The sequence below is a fragment of the Diaphorina citri genome, unplaced genomic scaffold (assembly GCF_000475195.1).
Source record: "Diaphorina citri unplaced genomic scaffold, Diaci psyllid genome assembly version 1.1 scaffold887, whole genome shotgun sequence".
NCBI classification, from domain to species: domain Eukaryota; kingdom Metazoa; phylum Arthropoda; class Insecta; order Hemiptera; family Psyllidae; genus Diaphorina; species Diaphorina citri.
The window spans coordinates 15,486-39,744 of record NW_007378319.1 but is presented as its reverse complement, the minus strand read 5'-3'; the positions used below and the strand labels follow the sequence as shown (position 1 = coordinate 39,744).

The window sequence follows — 24,259 nt, the reverse complement described above, 5'->3', positions numbered from 1 at the left end:
TTTTCAGTTTTGCAGAATTATTCACTGGTCTTGATTTTACCAGTGGCAAAAAAGCTTATATTCGTTGCCAACAGTTTACGTCTTGTTTGGAAACATGCCTACGAGTCCTACTACGCGACGTATCGAAAATACAACTTACTTATTCATATGTAGGGTATTTCTTCATATGATTTAGCAGGCTAATATAAGAATTTCCTCTGTTTCACAGGTTGGCTTCATAGACTACATTGTACATCCCCTGTGGGAGACTTGGGCAGACCTGGTGCATCCCGATGCGCAAGAAATTCTAGATATGTTAGAAGAGAACAGAGACTGGTATCAAAGTAAGTATTCCATGTGTTTTATCCATTACATGCGTCAATAATGGACTTTTCAGTTTTGCAGAATTATTCACTGGTCTTGATTTTACCAGTGGCAAAAAAGCTTATATTCGTTGCCAACAGTTTACTGAAATAGGCGAAGTTTAAGAACCGATAGTCTAGAACTTATCCTTCAATATGGCTAGGAGCTTAGAAACAAGCCTAGATATATTTAGATTATAATATCCATTAAATGTCATCGGTGTAATAATGGACTTTTCAGTTTTGCAGAATTATTCACTGGTCTTGATTTTACCAGTGGCAAAAAAGCTTATATTCGTTGCCAACAGTTTAAATGGACTTTTCAGTTTTGCAGAATTATTCACTGGTCTTGATTTTACCAGTGGCAAAAAAGCTTATATTCGTTGCCAACAGTTTACTGATATAGGCGAAGTTTAAGAACCGATAGTCTAGAACTTATCCTTCAATATGGCTAGGAGCTTAGAAACAAGCCTAGATATATTTAGATCATAATATCCATTAAATGTCATCGGTGTTGTTTATCTACAAATTACGACCAACACAAACATAATAACCTTTTGTGTACACACTTTAGGTCGACTCCCTCCGACTTTCCTCGTAAATTTCCCCGAAGAATCAGAAACCTAAGCTGCTGGCGGCCAATTCTTCTGAAACTGATGATGGTAATAGTTTCCATTGCATGGCTTCCAAGTACAGTTTCATGTACTTGAGACAGCTCTGCCAGTGTTTGTTTCAACGCATGTCCCTTGTGCTCTCAGCTCAGAGTGAAAAAGTTTGAGTTCCCCATAACGATATAGTACCTCGTGTTTTTGGTTGGGCAGTGTGTGCTTTTAACTCAAATAGATGTCATGTCCGTTATCGAAGCGTATTATTCCCTTTCTGGACACAGGGCAAGCCTATGACTCATTAGATTTGGCCAAACTTGTTTGATTCATGAGATCAAGTGGTTTCAGTTGATCAGACAATTATAACGGTATCCAAACGAGTGAATGGTTTCGTGTACTTAGTTTCTAAACTTGGACCTTATTAATACATCAAGTTGTCACATTCTAGTGCAGGATAATGAAGAAGAGGAATGTAGTCTGGTCAGTGTACAGACTGACCTGGTAGCTAGTACTCATATTGTGTATTGTACCTACTCGAGAGAATAAAACATATTATACTGACGTGAGTCTGAATTCTGTATTACAACTTACAACCGATTGTGATGTGGCTCTTTTACTGCGATGGAGGTTTCGAGTTAAATTCTACTGACATCTTTTGTCACTTTAAACTAAATTGTTTCATTTCTCATGTTCCCAACAGGCATGATCCCTCCTAGTCCTCCCCCAACGGATTTGGGTGATGCTACTAAACAAGAACAGGGACAAGAGGAAGAGGATGAAGGTCGTGAAGGTGAAGAACAACAACAAGGTAATGATGGGAGCATTCGGTTTCAAGTGACGCTTGAAGAAGGGGATGAAGAATCCATAGGTGGAATCTGACGGAGACTGGTAGGACTTTGTCGTAAGCTTTCGGAGAAGGTTCAGTTCTTGTGGAAAATCAAATAGCGTTTCAGATCTGTTAAGTTTAAACCTATTTAATACCTTCGGACTTATCAAATAAGTTTAAATTTTTTAAAAGGTTCCGATCTATCATGTAAGTTTGAACCTACTTATGAACATGTTCAGACTAACCAAATAGGTAAGTTTGTACCTTGGTATTACAAAGCTTCAGACTTATCAAATTAGATTGAACCTAGGTATTAAACAGGTTTGAACTTTTCAAAAAAAGTTGGACTTATCAAATAGGTGCAACTTTTTTGACTTTTTATCTTTCACAAGAGCTGAGCTTTTTCCCTATTTCGTTATTTCTTCTTGGTGTCTCGAATCTAAACGTTTCCATTTTTTCGTCAATGTATTTTTCTGTCTACGTTGGTTGTATGGATTATCACAATTTTGTATGCAGATAATCACCTGATATGAAGTTGCCAGTCCTTTAACAAAACAATATTAGTGTGAAGCAAAAGATACATTGACCAAAAATAAGAACGTCTTGAAATAATCCTTACTTTTGATACCTACAAATAAATGCATAAAATACCTAAATCTTTCTCTAAGAAATGCCAAATGATTTTCAAAGGAAATTTCAATGTACTTTGTCCCTCTAATCTAAATGTTCTTGCTAGTTCTTTTATAATAAAATTAACTATTGATGTAATTTATTTTATTATTTAGAATCTTGCCCTATCAAAATATAACATGTAATAAAATACATTATCTTTGTCGTTATTAATACCTAGTTTAAATAAATAATTTATTCTTAGTTATTTTGATAGTTCAGTGGATGTAATGTATAGTGATGTTCCTATCGTAGAATTTTACGTAATGATAGATCAGCCCTCTTACTATACTGAAGCTCGCCGGTTATACCTAATGTATCTTCTGATTTTATCAAGAGTTAGGTATGTATTACATCACCGTCAACTTTTTATAACTTATTATTTTAAACAAATAAAATTTGACTTTTTGAAATGGGAACAATTTTGTCTTTAGGCACTAGGTGGTTTTGTTTTAGGTATGGATCTGTTCAGTCACTAATGTTTAGAGCTTATAATAAAAAGAGAGAGAAATTATTTGCAGGACAAACAGTAGGAGATGCTTTTGAGGAAACCTACAACAACAGTACCTACCTTCCTTTTCCTAATGCATAATTATAGGTATGTATGTGCGTATCTCTTGAAAAATATTTACGTCCCGCATATTGCTACTTATTTTTCAAATCTCTCACAAGTTCAAAAAGTTGAATTTTATTAAACCTGGTAAAACTGTCTTCTTCTTCTTCTCCGCATATTGCTACTTATTTTTCAAATCTCTCACAAGTTCAAAAAGTTGAATTTTATTAAACCTGGTAAAACTGTCTTCTTCTTCTTCCGTAGTCTGTTTTATGAAAAAGAAAGTAATGTTTATTTTAGCTTCACCCTCTTGTTAAATAATACCTTGTCTTTGATTTCTGTCTAGGGTCAGGTTCTATGTAATTTATTATTTTTTTAATTTAAACAACGAATCTTTATAATTGATAAAAATTAAATTCAGTAGCGTTAGATAACGGAAATTTATTCTTCATGAGCTGTTGAATGTTTATGCCTAATTTATCTAACAAATAATATTGCCTACAAGTATGCTAGGTATTTAACCACAAATTCACTTGTGGAGACTAAAAACTATAAAAATCAATATTTTGTACCTATATTTAATTAAAAATCCCCATTTGAGAAGAGTTGAAACATAATTTCCAGCGGGATATTGGCAATTAGAACGGCTTCTCTTTGTCCTATGAACGTTGAAAGACCCGAAAAATGAGAATAATTTTAGACAATATTAGGTTAATTAGACTTACTTTATCATGGACATTCGTTGCTATCTTGACAGCCCAGAAGTGGAGACTAAAAACTATAAATCAATATTTTGTACCTATATTTAATTAAAAATCCCCATTTGAGAAGAGTTGAAACATAATTTCCAGCAGTTTTGTTTCTGTTAAACAAGTTCGTCAGATTTTCTAAGTTAGCAGATTTTTATATTTGGATGGATATTGGCAATTAGAACGGCTTCTCTTTGTCCTATGAACGTTGAAAGACCCGAAAAATGAGAATAATTTTAGACAATATTAGCGTTATATTGCGTTATGTTATATTATACGTCAGGGAAAATAAGAAGATGGTACTTTTATACATTTAACACTTGAACACTTTATTGGCATTTTACATTTAACATTTATCACAATTATAATAATTTTAAGACACGAGTTACACGAGACATTTCAGCAATCTAACCTCAGATTCCATTTCCATTTCCAATGGATCCAACAGTGTTGCCAGCTATGAGGTTTTTTTTATATTTTTGAAGAATAGACTCATTTTGCTTTACCGTTAGCTAACGTAACTTTTGTCAAAGGATATGGAGTTACCAAGAACCGTTCTGTGAATTTGCTTTGTAACTTTTTTTATGTTCGTTTTTACTTTCGGTTATTCTATTTTAATTTTACTTCTTAAAAAGCAATGTGAATATTCGTTTAGCATCAGAATAGGTACCTACTGATCTTTCGATTTACAGTTAAAGGAGTTGCAGGTATATGGAACATTTAAAATCAATAGAGATACTGTAAATTCATAATGTATTCCTTTCGGAGAAGGTTCAGTTCTTGTGGAAAATCAAATAGCGTTTCAGATCTGTTAAGTTTAAACCTATTTAATACCTTCGGACTTATCAAATAAGTTTAAATTTTTTAAAAGGTTCCGATCTATCATGTAAGTTTGAATAACGATATAGTACCTCGTGTTTTTGGTTGGGCAGTGTGTGCTTTTAACTCAAATAGATGTCATGTCCGTTATCGAAGCGTATTATTCCATCCTCTTCCTCTTGTCCCTGTTCTTGTTTAGTAGCATCACCCAAATCCGTTGGGGGAGGACTAGGAGGGATCATGCCTGTTGGGAATATGAGAAATGGAACAATTTAGTTTTAAGTGACAAAAGATGTCAGTAGAATTGTAACGATATAGTACCTCGTGTTTTTGGTTGGGCAGTGTGTGCTTTTAACTCAAATAGATGTCATGTCCGTTATCGAAGCGTATTATTCCCTTTCTGGACACAGGGCAAGCCTATGACTCATTAGATTTGGCCAAACTTGTTTGATTCATGAGATCAAGTGGTTTCAGTTGATCAGACAATTATAACGGTATCCAAACGAGTGAATGGTTTCGTGTACTTAGTTTCTAAACATACAGAATTCAGACTCACGTCAGTATAATATGTTTTATTCTCTCGAGTAGGTACAATACACAATATGAGTACTAGCTACCAGGTCAGTCTGTACACTGACCAGACTACATTCCTCTTCTTCATTATCCTGCACTAGAATGTGACAACTTGATGTATTAATAAGGTCCAAATTTAGAAACTAAGTACACGAAACCATTCACTCGTTTGGATACCGTTATAATTCTCTGATCAACTGAAACCACTTGATCTCATGAATCAAACATAGCTAGTACTCATATTGTGTATTGTACCTACTCGAGAGAATAAAACATATTATACTGACGTGAGTCTGAATTCTGTATTACAACTTAAGTGTACAGACTGACCTGGTAGCTAGTACTCATATTGTGTATTGTACCTACTCGAGAGAATAAAACATATTATACTGACGTGAGTCTGTATTACAACTTACAACCGATTGTGATGTGGCTCTTTTACTGCGATGGAGGTTTCGAGTTAAATTCTACTGACATCTTTTGTCACTTTAAACTAAATTGTTTCATTTCTCATGTTCCCAACAGGCATGATCCCTCCTAGTCCTCCCCCAACGGATTTGGGTGATGCTACTAAACAAGAACAGGGACAAGAGGAAGAGGATGAAGGTCGTGAAGGTGAAGAACAACAACAAGGTAATGATGGGAGCATTCGGTTTCAAGTGACGCTTGAAGAAGGGGATGAAGAATCCATAGGTGGAATCTGACGGAGACTGGTAGGACTTTGTCGTAAGCTTTCGGAGAAGGTTCAGTTCTTGTGGAAAATCAAATAGCGTTTCAGATCTGTTAAGTTTAAACCTATTTAATACCTTCGGACTTATCGAATAAGTTTAAATTTTTTAAGAGGTTCCGATCTATCATGTAAGTTTGAGCCTACTTATGAACATGTTCAGACTAACCAAATAGGTAAGTTTGTACCTTGGTATTACAAAGCTTCAGACTTATCAAATTAGATTGAACCTAGGTATTAAACAGGTTTGAACTTTTCAAAAAAAAGTTGGACTTATCAAATAGGTGCAACTTGTTTGACTTTTTATCTTTCACAAGAGCTGAGCTTTTTCCCTATTTCGTTATTTCTTCTTGGTGTCTCGAATCTAAACGTTTCCCTTTTTTCGTCAATGTATTTTTCTGTCTACGTATTCAGACTTATCAAATTAGATTGAACCTAGGTATTAAACAGGTTTGAACTTTTCAAAAAAAGTTGGACTTATCAAATAGGTGCAACTTTTTTGACTTTTTATCTTTCACAAGAGCTGAGCTTTTTCCCTATTTCGTTATTTCTTCTTGGTGTCTCGAATCTAAACGTTTCCATTTTTTCGTCAATGTATTTTTCTGTCTACGTTGGTTGTATGGATTATCACAATTTTGTATGCAGATAATCACCTGATATGAAGTTGCCAGTCCTTTAACAAAACAATATTAGTGTTAAGCAAAAGATACATTGACCAAAAATAAGTCCGATCTTTTATCTAACAAATAATATTGCCTACAAGTATGCTAGGTATTTAACCACAAATTCACTTGTGGAGACTATAATTTATTTTATTATTTAGAATCTTGCCCTATCAAAATATAACATGTAATAAAATACATTATCTTTGTCGTTATTAATACCTAGTTTAAATAAATAATTTATTCTTAGTTATTTTGATAGTTCAGTGGATGTAATGTATAGTGATGTTCCTATCGTAGAATTTTACGTAATGATAGATCAGCCCTCTTACTATACTGAAGCTCGCCGGTTATACCTAATGTATCTTCTGATTTTATCAAGAGTTAGGTATGTATTACATCACCGTCAACTTTTTATAACTTATTATTTTAAACAAATAAAATTTGACTTTTTGAAATGGGAACAATTTTGTCTTTAGGCACTAGGTGGTTTTGTTTTAGGTATGGATCTGTTCAGTCACTAATGTTTAGAGCTTATAATAAAAAGAGAGAGAAATTATTTGCAGGACAAACAGTAGGAGATGCTTTTGAGGAAACCTACAACAACAGTACCTACCTTCCTTTTCCTAATGCATAATTATAGGTATGTATGTGCGTATCTCTTGAAAAATATTTACGTCCCGCATATTGCTACTTATTTTTCAAATCTCTCACAAGTTCAAAAAGTTGAATTTTATTAAACCTGGTAAAACTGTCTTCTTCTTCTTCCGTAGTCTGTTTTATGAAAAAGAAAGTAATGTTTATTTTAGCTTCACCCTCTTGTTAAATAATACCTTGTCTTTGATTTCTGTCTAGGGTCAGGTTCTATGTAATTTATTATTTTTTTAATTTAAACAACGAATCTTTATAATTGATAAAAATTAAATTCAGTAGCGTTAGATAACGGAAATTTATTCTTCATGAGCTGTTGAATGTTTATGCCTAATTTATCTAACAAATAATATTGCCTACAAGTATGCTAGGTATTTAACCACAAATTCACTTGTGGAGACTAAAAACTATAAAAATCAATATTTTGTACCTATATTTAATTAAAAATCCCCATTTGAGAAGAGTTGAAACATAATTTCCAGCGGTTTTGTTTCTGTTGAACAAGTTCGTCAGATTTTCTAAGTTAGCAGATTTTTATATTTTTGAAGAATAGACTCATTTTGCTTTACCGTTAGCTAACGTAACTTTTGTCAAAGGATATGGAGTTACCAAGAACCGTTATGTGAATTTGCTTTGTAACTTTTTTTATGTTCGTTTTTACTTTCGGTTATTCTATTTTATTTTTACTTCTTAAAAAGCAATGTGAATATTCGTTTAGCATCAGAATAGGTACCTACTGATCTTTCGATTTACAGTTAAAGGAGTTGCAGGTATATGGAACATTTAAAATCAATAGAAATACTGTAAATTCATAATGTATTTAAAAATCATGATGTCAGATGCAGATGGTATTATCAGGAGACTCCCTCCAGATTAGGAACTGCCAAAATAATGGCCAGAGATACATACCTAGACCTACATAAATAAAATGAATGAAATATACTGTTCTTCCATCTAGCCAAGTCTAATCTATTGCCTACTGCACTTGCAAAGCGCCATTTTTGGCGTGCCATCCACACCATTTGGTTTATTGGAACGATCGTCAATGGTCCAGGTGTCCATCTGTAGAACTACTAGATCATTGTAAACCCCAGACATTGGCCACAGATACATACCTAGACCTACATAAATAAAATGAATGAAATATACTGTTCTTCCATCTAGCCAAGTCTAGTCTATTGCCTACTGCACTTGCGGAGCGCCATTTTTGGCGTGCCATCCACTCTATTTGGATTATTGGAACGATCGTCAATGGTCCAGGTGTCCATCTGTAGAACTACTAGATCATTGTAAATCCCAGACAAAAGCTCACCTACACCTACCTGTTAATGGGTACATATTTACCTACTTGTATATAAGCTCAGTAGGTAAGTATTTTTGTGATGCGGGGATTTCATTAGTAGTCAAGCCCATAAAAAAGAGTTATCAGGCCAGTCCAGGTCTCAGTACATGCAGTAACGTCATTTCGTGCTATATTGCAGGTATCCTTTGTATACCTATGTAGGTACTCTACAAAGATAAGGAAAGTAAGAAGGTACCTTATACCTACTTAACTAAGTTCCTCGAAATCTCATCGGAAATTACGTTCAACCTTAATCCATTTCTTAGTAAAGGGACATGACTGCTATGTTTTGTGTATAATAGGTTCCTTCTCTTCTGCTTTCTCCAAAATCTACTGAAAGCCCTACTGATTGGTTTTTGTTAATTACTGCCTCACTCTCCTATTGTTACACAACTCTCAGCACCATGACTTATTTGGTTCTTCAGTTCGTGAGGGGCATACATAACTTTCTGTCAATATGCTATTGTTACACAACTCTCAGCACCATGACTTATTTGGTTCTTCAGTTCGTGAGGGGCATACATAACTTTCTGTCAATATGTTAGTTCCATTCCTTCATTAGTTGTACTACGTCAATCTGCAGCTAACAGCGGAGGTTCTATTCCTTCATTAGTTGTAGGTACTACGTCAATCTGCAGCTAACAGCGGAACGACTTGGGTACTTGGATGTAGATACTAAGTTACACCTATCTATACCTACTTAAACCTAAATCCAAGACTTATGTCTAGTTACTACTGAGTGAACAGCGGAACGACTTGGGTACTTGGATGTAGATACTAAGTTATACCTATCTATACCTACTTAAACCTAAATCCAAGACTTATGTCTAGTTACTACTGAGTACTGAGCTATTCATTCCTATACCTTGTTCCTCGTATGTATTGGCTGTATTCTTCATACTCTGTGGAGTACAGGACAGGATGGTTGAGTTCTGTATACATGTCCTATACCTTGTTCCTCGTATGTATTGGCTGTATTCTTCATACTCTGTGGAGTACAGGACAGGATGGTTGAGTACTGTATACATGTAGAACTATTGGTATTATTTAATGTATGTGTCTATATTGCACTCATCAAGACTGTCCAAGTATGGTTTCCGTCATATAGGATGACTTTCTAGTTCATCCTCTTCATGAGAATACTCATGGTTCTCTAATGTCAAATAGATTCTACTGCAGCTACTGAGAGCAGAGTGTCTTACCTTTGCTATGAGAGTCAATGGACAAATTGGACGGATTTTACTGTAGTAGGTAGGTACCTAAATACCTATTCTAAGGTATGTACCACTATGTACCAGTGTATCTAGGTAGTTAAAGGTACTAAGATACCTGTCTCATCTTGTGCAACTTTCAAACTGTTCAGAATAAAACTATTTAAGGTCCCAGGTCCTCGTTGATGACGGATTTTACTGTAGTAGGTACCTAAATACCTATTCTAAGGTATGTACCACTATGTACCAGTGTACCTAGGTAGTTAAAGGTACTAAGTACGGATTTTACTGTAGTAGGTACCTAAATACCTATTCTAAGGTATGTACCACTATGTACCAGTGTACCTAGGTAGTTAAAGGTACTAATACTAAGATACCTGTCTTATCTTGTGCAACTTTCAAACTGTTCAGAATAGAACTATTTAAGGTCCCAGGTCCTCGTTGATTAAGCAATTCACATTCATCAGACATGTCTTTATGATCAAAATTTGACAGAGCTTTTATTGTTTCCTTGGCCACACAAGTTCATTTCCATTGAGCAATCTCTCTTGAATCCATTGTGTTATCACTTTATCCTCTGTTTCATCAAGAAGTGTTTTTGTACGCTAGACACGTTCTCACTCTCGAACTAGTTCTCCAGGTTTGAAATTTATTCGATTCGAGTAAAGAAACAATCTCACATTAATACTTATGGCGAAATTGCTTTGACATTATTTCAGTTGACATCAAAATTTGACAGAGCTTTTATTGTTTCCTTGGCCACACAAGTTCATTTCCATTGAGCAATCTCTCTTGAATCCATTGTGTTATCACTAATATCACTTTATCCTCTGTTTCATCAAGAAGTGTTTTTGTACGCTAGACACGTTCTCACTCTCGAACTAGTTCTCCAGGTTTGAAATTTATTCGATTCGAGTAAAGAAACAATCTCACATTAATATGGCGAAATTGCTTTGACATTATTTCAGTTGACACCCGTCCTGAGAGAAGTTTCCTGAGCTGAAGGTTGGACAGGAAATTACAAGAAAAAGGTGAAGTGAAATGCTGGATTCTAACTGAACTATGATTTCATTCTGGTCGTGACAGTGTGGGAGGGAAAGCTGGAATAGAAGGAAACAACCTCACAAGTGTAGTTGTTGGACTTCGGCTCTAGAGGTTGGTGGTTCAAGTTCAATTGGGTACCTATATAAAAATTGGCACAGGAATGACCATCGTGAACCACAAACAGAACTTTTCATCCCAATTCTAACCCATATCTCCTTCAACCTCTATTATGGAGAGCGTAGACACTAGGCACTACACAAGTATCAAGACACAAGACACCCAAGTAGAGGTTGGTGGTTCAAGTTCAATTGGGTACCTATATAAAAATTGGCACAGGAATGACCATCGTGAACCACAAACAGAACTTTTCATTCCAATTCTAACCCATATCTCCTTCAACCTCTATTATGGAGAGCGTAGACACTAGGCACTACACAAGTATCAATACACCCAAAGAAGAGGTTTCCTACTAAGCAGATTCACCAATCAGACCGACCAAGAAAATTTCCTAATGGAATTTTTTTGTTATATTTCTACCATTTCCGTGTAGACAATATACTCGGGAGAAAAATCCGGAAGAAAGAGAGAAATCACAAAGATAGTGTGAATGGAAAGGTGACTAGTAAATCTACTCTCGGGTGTTTGTTTTCGTGACATGCTGATTTGCAACATGATCCGAGTCGAATGTCTTGCGAGCAACTTTGAGGTGCGCCCTACTCGGTACTTGTGTCAATTAGAACAGGTATTGTTACCATATAGGTAAATGCTAATGCCTTACATACATATGCAATAAGATAACATTTTAGGTGTATTGTTAATTTAGGCATAAGAACTTGGAGCACTTGCAACATTAGACATGGGCTAGACCGAATTACAAGATCGCACTATATTGACTATAATACCTATCAACTTAGTGTAGAAATACTAAACTTGTCAGGAATTGAGCTCCATAATAATATATACCTCAAATGAATAAGATTCAATGGGCAATTAGACGGCAACAACTGACAGTTCGACCGTAGGTATGGGCCAATATCAACCAGATGCTCCAGATAGCTATTGCTAAAGTTTAAATTGATTAGGGCTTAACTTGTTCGAGTTTTGAGCAACTTTGAGGTGCGCCCTACTCGGTACTTGTGTCAATTAGAACAGGTATTGTTACCATATAGGTAAATGCTAATGCCTTACATATGCAATAAGATAACATTTTAGGTGTATTGTTCATTTAGGCATAAGAACTTGGAGCACTTGCAACATTAGACATGGACTAGACCGAATTACAACATCGCACTATATTGACTATAATATCAACTTAGTGTAGAAATACTTGTCAGGAATTGAGCTCCATAATAATATATATCTCAAATGAATAAGATTCAATAAGCAATTAGACGGCAACAACTGACAGTTCGACCGTATGGGCCAATATCGAAAGAATGGGTATCTTAGAATTCTCTAAGGCAACACATATATTTTTTTCGGCAAAAAAGAAAAAATCATGCACTTAAGGGTTAATGATCTTGATCACTTAGATCTAATAGGAGGATGTCGATTCTGCATTTGGCGCCAGAAAATTGACATTGCCACATTAGGTACACCGGACGTTAATGGATTGATTGGTTTGCTGTTTCTGCATGGTGGACTCCGATGATCGCTCATGTCCAGGATAATGACTGTCCTCCGTCCTGAGGCCAATATCGTGACTGGCAAAAATGGCTGAAAGTGGCTACATACCTAATAATGATGGCATTATAAGAACTTGGAGTCTATTGCATAGTGCAAGCAATTGATCATTTGACTTATGACTTTATGACACCTGATTCAATATTAAAGGCAATGAATAGGTAATACTTAGGTACCTATTAAGTTAGCTAACGGATTACGAGTATGTAGAAATCCAATTAATTTACATGTACCTAATATTTACATAAGAGTACATGTGTGATAAAAAGTTGCATTTTCAAAAGCTTACATGAAGATAGTGTTTGAGATTCTATGTACATAATGTCAATTGATCATTTGACTTATGACTTTATGACACCTGATTCAATATTAAAGGCAATGAATAGGTAATACTTAGGTATTAAGTTAGCTAATGGATTACGAGTATGTAGAAATCCAATTAATTTACACGTAACATTTACATAAGAGTACATGTGTGATAAACTTACAGCATTTTCAAAAGCTTACATGAAGATAGTGTTTGAGATTCTATGTGCATAATGCATTAATACCTAATTATGTCTATGTATAAAACTCAACTTGTCAGGGCTACGCAACTAATCCCTAATTTTAGAATATCGTTATTTTTCTATTGTTTGTTTCGAATAAATAGGTGCGTCGTGTTTCGACAGTTTCACTGTAGGTATTTCACGCTGTGTGTTGTTCGAGTATTGTTCATCAAAATAATTAGCTTTATTTTTTTCATTTTAGAATAAAAGGAAAATTTAATATTTAAGAAATTTTAGTGAAATGACATAAAGATTAAAATGGATGTTTAGTTAGTTACATATTTATTTAGTTTATCCCCCATTTTATTTACACACTTTCCTTTCTTCCATTAGCATTGAAAGAGAATAAAAATAGAAAATCAGCATTCAAAGAGAATTAAATACATTACTTTCCTTCCTATAGGATAAGGAAAGTAAAAAGGTAGTTAAGGCACAAAATCTAATAGGTTGTCATCAAACAAAACCCCTATTTTGTTTATTTCTTTATTTGCATAAGACGCAAACATTTTCTTCCTGGGAACACAATCATGTTATGAGGTACCTACCTACATTTCTTACTCTCTTTAAATACCCTCTTTATCTATCTCTTTAATCATTTAGGTATTAGATAGCAAGGAGCTACCTCGGACAAAACCCCAAGTGCTTAGCAATAAAACTTTCAAACATAAAAAGTTGTTTTATGTAGGTACCTCGGTACTTAATTTCTAAATTGCTAATACTGTCGATAAAATAATACCTACCTACCTACCCAACTCTACTTGGGGACCTTTTTGAAACGCCAAAAATCTTTGTACCTACCTAGGTACTTAGTATTTTTGTCTGAACAGAGAGAAAAAAATTCTAATGTGATGTACCTACTTACTCTATCAAACTCTCTCCCTACATGTGAGCCTGCAATATGGACTCAAATTTCATTATCTTCATAAAATTATCATAAAGGTAAGATACTCGTAACTCGATTAAACTGTCTAGTTAAAACACATTGAGACAGATGCTCTTCATTTTGCCTCTTCCAAAAATGACCTACTTCTAAATGTCATCTTCGTAAGATAACTAGGTAGGTATAGCTGGAATGAAATGTTTTAGGTAGATTTTTTTTTGTCCAAATTCCTAATGAACAATACTTATCTTATTAATCTAATTATCATTATTTTTTTTTTCATTCTATCTCAGATTCTCATACCAAAGCTTTCTTGGATAGTTGAATACCCTTTCTCTGTTCAACATTCTAACAAAAATAAATAAATAAAATAAAAACAATAATCGTGCTTACAATAAATAATCGTGCTTTATAACCTGCTTTCAATTAATCATAAAATCAACGCAATTCGCTCAGAAATCGGATTATCGTCTTGGAAGCTGCCATCAGTATCGTGCTTTATAACCTGCTTTCAATTAATCATAAAATCAACGCAATTCGCTCAGAAATCGGATTATCGTCTTGGAAGCTGCCATCAGTATCAAGAATGCCATGTTGTTGTGTTGTCACAGATTTCTCAAGAATCTACTGTCAACAAGAACATCTCGCAGTGTCTCATTGAAGGATAACATAATCCAAAACAGGTAAGAAAATCATGATCATAAAATCTAATTGAAGCTATCACTCACGATCGCATAATGAGAATAACATTTTTATTTTCCTTTCTTACCTATCTAGAATCCAGATACATATAACATTGTTAATTTTAAATATCGGTCCGGGTCATAAATGTGTTAGTACCTACCTAATTTATTTTGTTAAGTAGGTACCTATCTACTATCTATAAATTATACCAAGCAAATAGTCTGCAAAAAAGTGAGAGTGTTATTGCTTTTTTGCTGGTCTGTGATTTTCATGGTTTCTTATTGTAGTGCAGTAAAAAAAACCTTTTTACATGTGAGCCTGCAATATGGACTCAAATTTCATTATCTTCATAAAATTATCATAAAGGTAAGATACTCTTAACTCGATTAAACTGTCTAGTTAAAACACATTGAGACAGATGCTCTTCATTTTGCCTCTTCCAAAAATGGTTGAAAATGTTGAAATTGTTGAAAGCTTCAGACAAATCAATAGGTATAAAATAGGTTCAATATATCGACGGAATTTTCGATTGGTTTAGGGTTCAAAGTCAGTCTTGGCAACATGCCGTGTACAATAAGACACACGCCCTTTTGTCCAATTGAAAGTCTTGTTTACACGGACTTAGTAGGCTAACCATATGCAAATGAGCTTGGATTAATATGGAGTGTATGATTCGTCACTGAAGATAGCACTGGCTGGTTGCTGGTTTGAAACTTTCACTCTTATACGAACCAGAATAATGATATCCTGACTTCTTAAAAAGCAATGTGAATATTCGTTTAGCATCAGAATAGGTACCTACTGATCTTTCGATTTACAGTTAAAGGAGTTGCAGGTAGGAACATTTAAAATCAATAGAAATACTGTAAATTCATAATGTATTTGAATTTTCGGCATTATTTCTACCTAAAGTTTAGGCCTTGTATAAAATTAGGTATTCAATATTCTACCTATTCTAAAGTAGGTACCTAAGCATTATTATATTTTGTGTTATTGAGAACTCCATAACTAACTTTATTCACTCAGTCCTAAAGAACATGATATCACAGTTTTTTCACGTGAATATGAATATTGATCTAAGTCAATAATTTAGATTTTAGCAACAATTTCAACATCGGAGCAAAATACTCGCACCATATAGGTACAGTGTGTTCAGAAAGTCCCAATTGTATACGGGTCTATATGTATGTTTCTAAAGTAGGTACCTAAGCATTATTATATTTTGTGTTATTGAGAACTCCATAACTAACTTTATTCACTCAGTCCTGAAGAACATGATATCACAGTTTTTTCACGTGAATATGAATATTGATCAAAGTCAATAATTTAGATTTTAGCAACAATTTCAACATCGGAGCAAAATACTCGCACCATATAAGTACAGTGTGTTCAGAAAGTCCCAATTGTATACGGGTCTATATGTATGTTATATCAGCCAGTACCTATACAAAATTTCAAGTTACTAAGTTCTCTCCTTCAAAGATCAAGCTGCGGGGACTTTATGAACACTCTGTATATTATACTGTTTCATATGTACGTGTTATATGTATGTTATATCAGCCAGGATACAAAATTTCAAGTTACTAAATTCTCTCCTTCAAAGATCAAGCTGCGGGGACTTTATGAACACACTGTATATTATACTGTTTCATATGTACGTGTCATTTTGTAGAGGTGCGTTCTATGTCAGGCATATTGCGTCCATTTTGTGGTGTACATTTCATTATCTAGTCATCTGAATTCACTCGTAAAACGAACACAGAGTTCACATTCGACTCGACATAAAATTCAGCTCTCTGGAACTCTACTGGAATATTTAGGAGTCAGTGGCGTGGAGTGAGATTTTGAAAAGGGGACGCTATTAGAGAGTTTTTGTAATCAAAATTAGCGTCCCGTTAATCAAACTCTTTAACGTTATTTGACGAAAACTCGTTTCTGCACATGGACAAACCTTAGAGCGTTTCAGTTAACGCTAATTTTGGTTGCAAAAACTCTCTATTACTCATATGTATAATGTATACAGTATGACGACCTGCTGGTGGCCTTAGAATCCAGGTTTATTAATAAGCACTTCCTATTTTCGGCAAGTGGTAATTAAGGGGGAAAACCCCTAAAGAGAGGGAAGCGGTGTAATGTTGGTTGCAAAAACTCTCTATTACTCATATGTATACAGTATGACGATCTGCTGGTGGCCTTAGAATCCAGGTTTATTAATAAGGCACTTCCTATTTTCGGCAAGTGGTAATTAAGGGGGGAAACCCCTAAAGAGAGGGAAGCGGTTCTCCCCTATCTTTCATTTAGATCACGCCACTGGTAATAATCAAGGAAATCAGAAACGTAATCAGATACGTAGGTTTATTGTAAAGAGTGTCAAGACACAAGGAATAGCTACATACCTATTTGTGCAAAGAAAATCAAAGTTCATAACAATGAACCTTTAATAAACCTTTTGAAGGAGTTAGTCACTTTCGCACATGTCCAAAAGAGTTCAAGAAGCTGATGTATCTTTGTTTTATTTATTTAAATTTTTTTCATAGCTTTATTTTTATTATTATTATTTTTTTTTCGTTTCATTTTGTAGCTAAGTAGGTTGTTTACATTTTATTTACTAACCTAAGTCTTAGAACATGTCTGAATAAGATCATTTTCAGCTTTAAAGTACTTTTATAAGTGATGTATTTAATAAGCTTGTAAGCCAAAGATTGAATGGACAAGGTTATGTTGGATAAATTGAGACGTTCTCTTAGATCTGTTATTATTCATTCAAAAGATAAAATTTCAATTTATCCTTTAGGATTTTACCTTTATGTTATTGATACCTTCATAGGTAATATGGGTGAGCACATTCAAAATTTTACCCACTCTTCCCACCCCCACCTGTCTCCTGGTCCAGCTTTAAAGTACTTTTATAAATGATGTATTTAATAAGCTTGTAAGCCAAAGATTGAATGGAAAAGGTTATGTTGGATAAATTGAGATGTTCTCTTAGATCTGTTATTATTCATTCAAAAGATAAAATTTCAATTTGTACCTACTTACCTCTAGGATTTTACCTTTATGTTATTGATACCTTCATAGGTAATATAGGTGAGCACATTCAAAATTTTATAAGTATATCTATTTGCTCAACATTCTTCTAGTAATGGCTGGAATTGAAACAAATCCTGGACCTACCTGGCACTGTTCAGTGTGTTATCAACAAAATTTTATAATTTCATCAGATCTACCTCTGTGGTCTGGAGATGCATTTGCTCAATGGTAGGCCGGTTTGGTTGAAAAGGGCAAAAGTGGCGCAGTCTCACACTTCCTTCTTCAGATAAGAAGAATCCATTTCTTAGTAGAGGGACATGACTGCTATGCTTTGTGTATAATAGGTTCCTTCTCTTCTGCTTTCTCCAAAATCTACTGAAAGGCTGAAAGCCCTACTGATTGGTTTTTGTTAATTACTGCCTCACTCTCCTATTGTTACACAACTCAGCACCATGACTTATTTGGTTCTTCAGTTCGTGAGGGGCATACATAACTTTCTGTCAATATAGCACCTATGTCTGTATGTCATATGGATTTTCTATCATATACTACCTCAAATATATGTATGTATAACCTATGTACATAGGTATCACAATACATATTCACAGGAATATACGCTTAAAAATTCTATGGCCGCCTGAAATACATAGGTGTAATGCACCTATGTCTGTATGTCATATGGATTTTCTATCATATACTACCTCAAATATATGTATGTATAACCTATGTACAATATGTACAGTACATAGGTATCACAATACATATTCACAGGAATATACGCTTAAAAATTCTATGGCCGCCTGAAATTCATGTAATATATGCAATGTGCAATACATTTTTTAATATTGCTGAAAGCACTGTATAATATGTATTTGTATTGAACGAAAAGGAGAACCAGTAGACAAAAGAACAATAAAGCCTTTTGAAGAGTTAAATAAAATGTAAACTAGAGAGAGTTTTTCGAATAAATAATATAATTTTAAGTGTTGAAATGATAACAATTTATTTAAGAGACAAAGTCATAATTTAACGTTACTGATAGCTTTTAGATTTTGCTTTCAGAAGGCACTTGGCTTAGGGGTTTCTTTTTGCTTTCTTTTATTTTTGGTCATGTCTTTCAATAGAATCCAGCTTGTGAAAAAATGAAAAGATGAGAGGTTTCTCTGAAGTACAGACTAGTTTCATCCGGTTATTTAGAACCCAAAAAAGGGATAACTTGAAGGAACTTCTCACGGTTTGAAGACTTAGCACAGCATCCAAATCAATAGCATTCAAAGTACCTACGTAGAAGTAGCAGATTAGCACCAATCAAAGCTGAAAAAAAGCAGAAAACACAAATCTGAGTACTATTGATAATCCACAAAAGGTATGACGTAATATTACAGAGGAAAACATAGCTTGACCATTATAGGACTTGAAGTGACGTCCTTTAGACGTGGAAATTTTTGCGAAATGAGGAATGTCAAGCCGAAATGCAGAATGCAAAGTAGGGTGAGTGTAGCACCTATGGTCAGGTTAAGGATTTTTTGCATGTTCAAAAAATCGTAGTGATTTAAATAAGATACGTACGAGTATATCTAGGTAGGTCTTCATAGTATGAAGACCGATAAAATAGATAGTATCATCTAAATTATGCTGATGACCCAGACCCTACAATATGCCACACCACTGCACCATACAATACAATGTGTATTGGTCTCATCCTAATAATTTCTCACCCAATAATATGGTTCTAGGTCAGCGGGCGTACTGATGGTACTCCTTACACCTCGATATGGTACCTGGTATCTAACTAGCAAATATACAGGGATTGCTTAACTTGTAGATACGTACGAGATATCTAGGTCTTCATAATATGAAGACCGATATATATAATAGATGAAAATTATCATACGCATGAAATCAAAGTTAACAAAGGAAACGATGTAACTTGCTTCCCTAACATAACAGATATTTGGAAAGCTTTTGATATTCTTGTATTGAAAATGGCAGTTCTCACTTTTCACTCCCAAGAGCGACTTCTGCTAGACAAAGTTCGTCATCTGTGATCTCTATGGAGTTTCATCACATGGAAGTCTCAGAAGAGCCCCCCTATGCTGTCAGCCACTATACCTGCTAGGTATTATTTAGATTTTTACTCTGTAGATCATTTTCACTTCTTCTCTTACGAAATTTATTTCCCCATTCTTTTTCTTTCACTATTTCCTGTATAACGTATTGTGGACATACTATAGAAGTACAGAATTTTTAGATTTTTACTCTGTAGATCATTTTCACTTCTTCTCTTACGAAATTTATTTCCCCATTCTTTTTCTTTCACTATTTCCTGTATAATGTATTGTGGACATACTCTGGAAGTACAGAATCAGACGTACATCTCAGTTGCAGTTACGGCAATGCAAAGATTATAAAACAAAAAGTCGACATGTTCTTCGTGTTTACCTTAATCTCTTATCTGTATTTTAATTTCTTCTGATATTTTTACCCCTGGTGCTTCTACCTTGAAGTTTTCTACTATATAGCATGGTATAATATCTATTTCTATTAGTCATTGGTACTTTTTTCCGTTTAATGAATTTGGTATTTCGCTACCAACTTTACCCAACGAGACCTAGGTGGTTCCTAGGTAGCTAAAGGAAGAAAAGATATTCACTGTCGGATTGATCTAGTGGTAAGCACCTAGGTATTCGTGGGTAATTAGCTACTTGGTTTTAATAATCTTGCGGTTTTCATTGAAGTAATTTTTGTTCTTTTCATATTTTTTGTGAACGGACAGTGTCAATATTGGTTGGGTCTAAATACTTAGTCAGATTCGGAAGTATGATTGGGTAGGTATTTAGCAAGGAGGAGTACCTACTAATTTGACGTAGAAATGACAACCACTTCTTTCAGACCTTCAATTTTTAAGATAATTTACTGAAGTAGGTATACTTCAAAACCTAACCCATTTGTTAAACAAATAATAAAGTTATACTTTTAGAATCACTTATTGAAGAAATATTACATTGAATTCGATAGGTACCTACTTTGTTTATTGTTATTTTAGTTTTATTTAATTTATTTTCATGTTTGTTTAGTTTAATTTTATTTGATTCTCTCAGTTTTACTTTATTTATATTTTGTTTTATTTATGTTTTTTTCTTATTTTATTAGTTTTTAGAGTTACAGAGCGCTTGGTTTTAATAATCTTGCGGTTTTCATTGAAGTAATTTTTGTTCTTTTCATATTTTTTGTGAACGGACAGTGTCAATATTGGTTGGGTATAAATACTTAGTCAGATTCGGGGAGATAAGAACTGTAAGCACGACTGGAGTTCATCAACTATGGTTAACCTATAACCTTCTTTGTACAAATAGGTGAAGTCAAGTTCCAGTCACTGAGTAGAGGTCAATTTGTCTAGTTCGACTATCTCTATGCACAGATACTGAACTGATAACTGACTTTATAAGTTACACCTTTGGTCCGTCAGAAAGCTATCCTTATTCATTGAAGTAATTTTTGTTCTTTTCATATTTTTTGTGAACGGACAGTGTCAATATTGGTTGGGTCTAAATACTTAGTCAGATTCGGGGGTATGATTGGGTAGGTATTTAGCAAGGAGGAGTACCTACTCATTTGACGTAGAAATGACAACCACTTCTTTCAGACCTTCAATTTACTGAAGTATGACCATAGGCCATAGGTACAATTAAATCTAACCTCGTGGTTAGGTGGTATTGATAAACAGGTATCTAACCTACGTACGTAATAATCATAATAGACCTACTAAGATTTTCAGTCGATATATGACCATAGGCCATAGGTACAATTAAATCTAACCTCGTGGTTAGGTGGTATTGATAAACAGGTATCTAACCTACGTACGTAATAATCGTAATAGACCTACTTAGATTTTGAGCCGATATAAAAAAATAGGTAATGATCTAGTGGTTTATATATTTATGCAAGGTATGTATAATAAGTGGGTAGGTTTATTTAATACAAACATGGAGTTGTGAATGTGGGTCATTCACCCAGCTATACCACTTCTAGATACCAGATGTATCAGCTATCTCCAAGTGGGCAAGTGCACTTGAAGATATTATGCTAAACTATTGCGATTTAATACAAACATGGAGTTGTGAATGTGGGTCATTCACCCAGCTATACCACTTCTAGATACCAGATGTATCAGCTATCTCCAAGTGCACTTGAAGATATTATGCTAAACTATTGCATCATGTTTAATAATCGTTGTAGACCTGTATGCCAACATTTTAATCACTTTATTTAGATCAAGAGTCTTGGTGTGGCTTGGTTTATCGGTTTGCCACTTGTCCAGAAGATTCCAATAGGTTTCAAGTTGGTTTCAGATGAACTTTTACTTGACCAAATAGGTACCTAGCACAATTCTTGACCAATTTACCTACCAGATGCTCCAGATAGCTATTGCTAAAGTTTAAATTGATTAGGGCTTAACTTGTTCGAGTTTTGAGCAACTTTGAGGTGCGCCCTAATCGGTACTTGTGTCAATTAGAACAGGTATTGTTACCATATAGGTAAATGCCTTACATATGCAATAAGATAATATTTTAGGTGTATTGTTCATTTAGGCATAAGAACTTGGAGCACTTGCAACATTAGACATGGGCTAGACCGAATTACAACATCGCACTATATTGACTATAATATCAACTTAGTGTAGAAATACTAAACTTGTCAGGAATTGAGCTCCATAATAATATATATCTCGAATGAATAAGATTCAATAGGCAATTAGACGGCAACAACTTTACTGACAGTTCGACCGTATGGGCCAATATCGTGACTGGCAAAAATGGCTGAAAGTGGCCACATAATAATGATGGCATTATAAGAACTTCAAGTCTATTGCATAGTGCAAGCAATTGATCATTTGACTTTTGACTTTATGACACCTGATTCAATATTAAAGGCAATGAATAGGTAATAACTAGGTATTAAGTTAGCTAACGGATTACGAGTATGTAGAAATCCAATTAATTTACACGTAACATACATAAGAGTACATGTGTGATAAACTTACAGCATTTTCAAAAGCTTACATGAAGATAGTGTTTGAGATTCTATGTACATAATGCATTAATACCTAATTATGTCTATGTATAAAACTCAACTTGTCAGGGCTACGCAACTAATCCTCCATTTTATTTACACACTTTCCTTTCTTCCATTAGCATTGAAAGAGAATAAAAATAGAAAATCAGCATTCAAAGAGAATTAAAAAAGGTAGTTAAGGCACAAAATCTAATTGAAAATGGCAGTTCTCACTTTTCACTCCCAAGAGCGACTTCTGCTAGACAAAGTTCGTCATCTGTGATCTCTATGGAGTTTCATCAGATGGACGTCTCAGAAGAGCCTCCCTATGCTGTCAGCCACTATACCTGCTAGGTATTATAGTAAGGTACAAGAGTATTATGGAATCTAAACATTGAAGAGAATGGTATGGAAGAAGTGAAGGCAACTTCTTGCTTCTTGTGATACCTAGGCCAGTTCTCATCGAGCTTTCCTCGTATCAACATCCTCTGGTTCGAATACCACGTACAGTATTTTAATTTTCAATTAAATAGTTTAGTAACGTGAATAATTTTAGACAAAATCTAATAGGTTGTCATCAAACAAAACCCTAAGTGCTTAGCAATAAAACTTTCAAACATAAAAAGTTGTTTTATGTAGGTACCTACCTCGGTACTTAATTTCTAAATTGCTAATACTGTCGATAAAATAATACCTACCCAACTCTACTTGGGGACCTTTTTGAAACGTCAAAAATCTTTGTACCTACCTACTTAGTATTTTTGTCTGAACAGAAAGAAAAAAATTCTAATGTGATGTAGGTACCTACTTACCTACTTCTAAATGCCATCATCGTAAGATAACTAGGTATAGCTGAAATGAAATGTTTTAGTAATTTTAGAATATCGTTATTTTTCTATTGTTTGTTTCGAATAAATAGGTGCGTCGTGTTTCGACAGTTTCACTGTAGGTATTTCACGTTGTGTGTTGTTCGAGTATTGATCATCGAAATAATTAGCTTTATTTTTTTTATTTTATTTTTTTCATTTTAGAATAAAAGGAAAATTTAATAGTTAAGAATTTTTAGTGAAATGACATAAAGATTAAAATGGATGTTTAGTTAGTTACATATTTATTTAGTTTATTTCTTTATTTGTATAAGACGCAAACATTTTCTTCCTGGGAACACAATCTTGTTATGAGGTACCTACCTACATTTCTCACTCTCTTTAAATACCCTCTTTATCCATCTCTTTAATCATTTAGGTATTAGATAGCAAGGAGCTACCTAGGGTAGGTAGTAGGTACTTATAAGTACGGTTAGGGATGTTATTATCATAAATTACAAGTGTATCTTCGAATGATTTTCCCCAATCTATCAAACTCTCTCCCTACATGTGAACCGTCCTGAGAGAAGTTTCCTGAGCTGAAGGTTGGACAGGAAATTACAAGAAAAAGGTGAAGTGAAATGCTGGATTCTAACTGAACTACAATTTCATTCTGGTCGTGACAGTGTGGGAGAGAAAAGTATACATGTAGGACTATTGGTATTATTTAATGTATGTGTCTATATTGTACTCATCAAGACTGTCCAAGTATGGTTTCCGTCATATAGACTTTCTAGTTCA

At 34.3% G+C, this 24,259-nt stretch overlaps 1 protein-coding gene and 1 long non-coding RNA gene across 2 annotated transcripts in view; both read left to right on the top strand.

The window, feature by feature from the left end:
* Positions 1-3,031, top strand: part of LOC103512813 (cAMP-specific 3',5'-cyclic phosphodiesterase) — a 33,937-nt gene extending 30,906 nt beyond the window's left edge. Inside the window, exon 10 of the mRNA XM_026826193.1 lies at positions 1,647-3,031. Within this exon, the coding sequence (XP_026681994.1) occupies positions 1,647-1,825 (179 nt within the window). The 3' untranslated portion in view covers positions 1,826-3,031. The remainder of the gene's footprint in view (positions 1-1,646) is intronic.
* Positions 3,032-6,702: 3,671 nt separating this feature from the next.
* On the top strand, positions 6,703-15,733 carry LOC113468906. Its single transcript, XR_003392492.1, has 2 exons — positions 6,703-7,945; positions 15,403-15,733. It is a non-coding gene; the product is annotated as an uncharacterized LOC113468906 (long non-coding RNA).
* Positions 15,734-24,259: the final 8,526 nt, after the last annotated feature.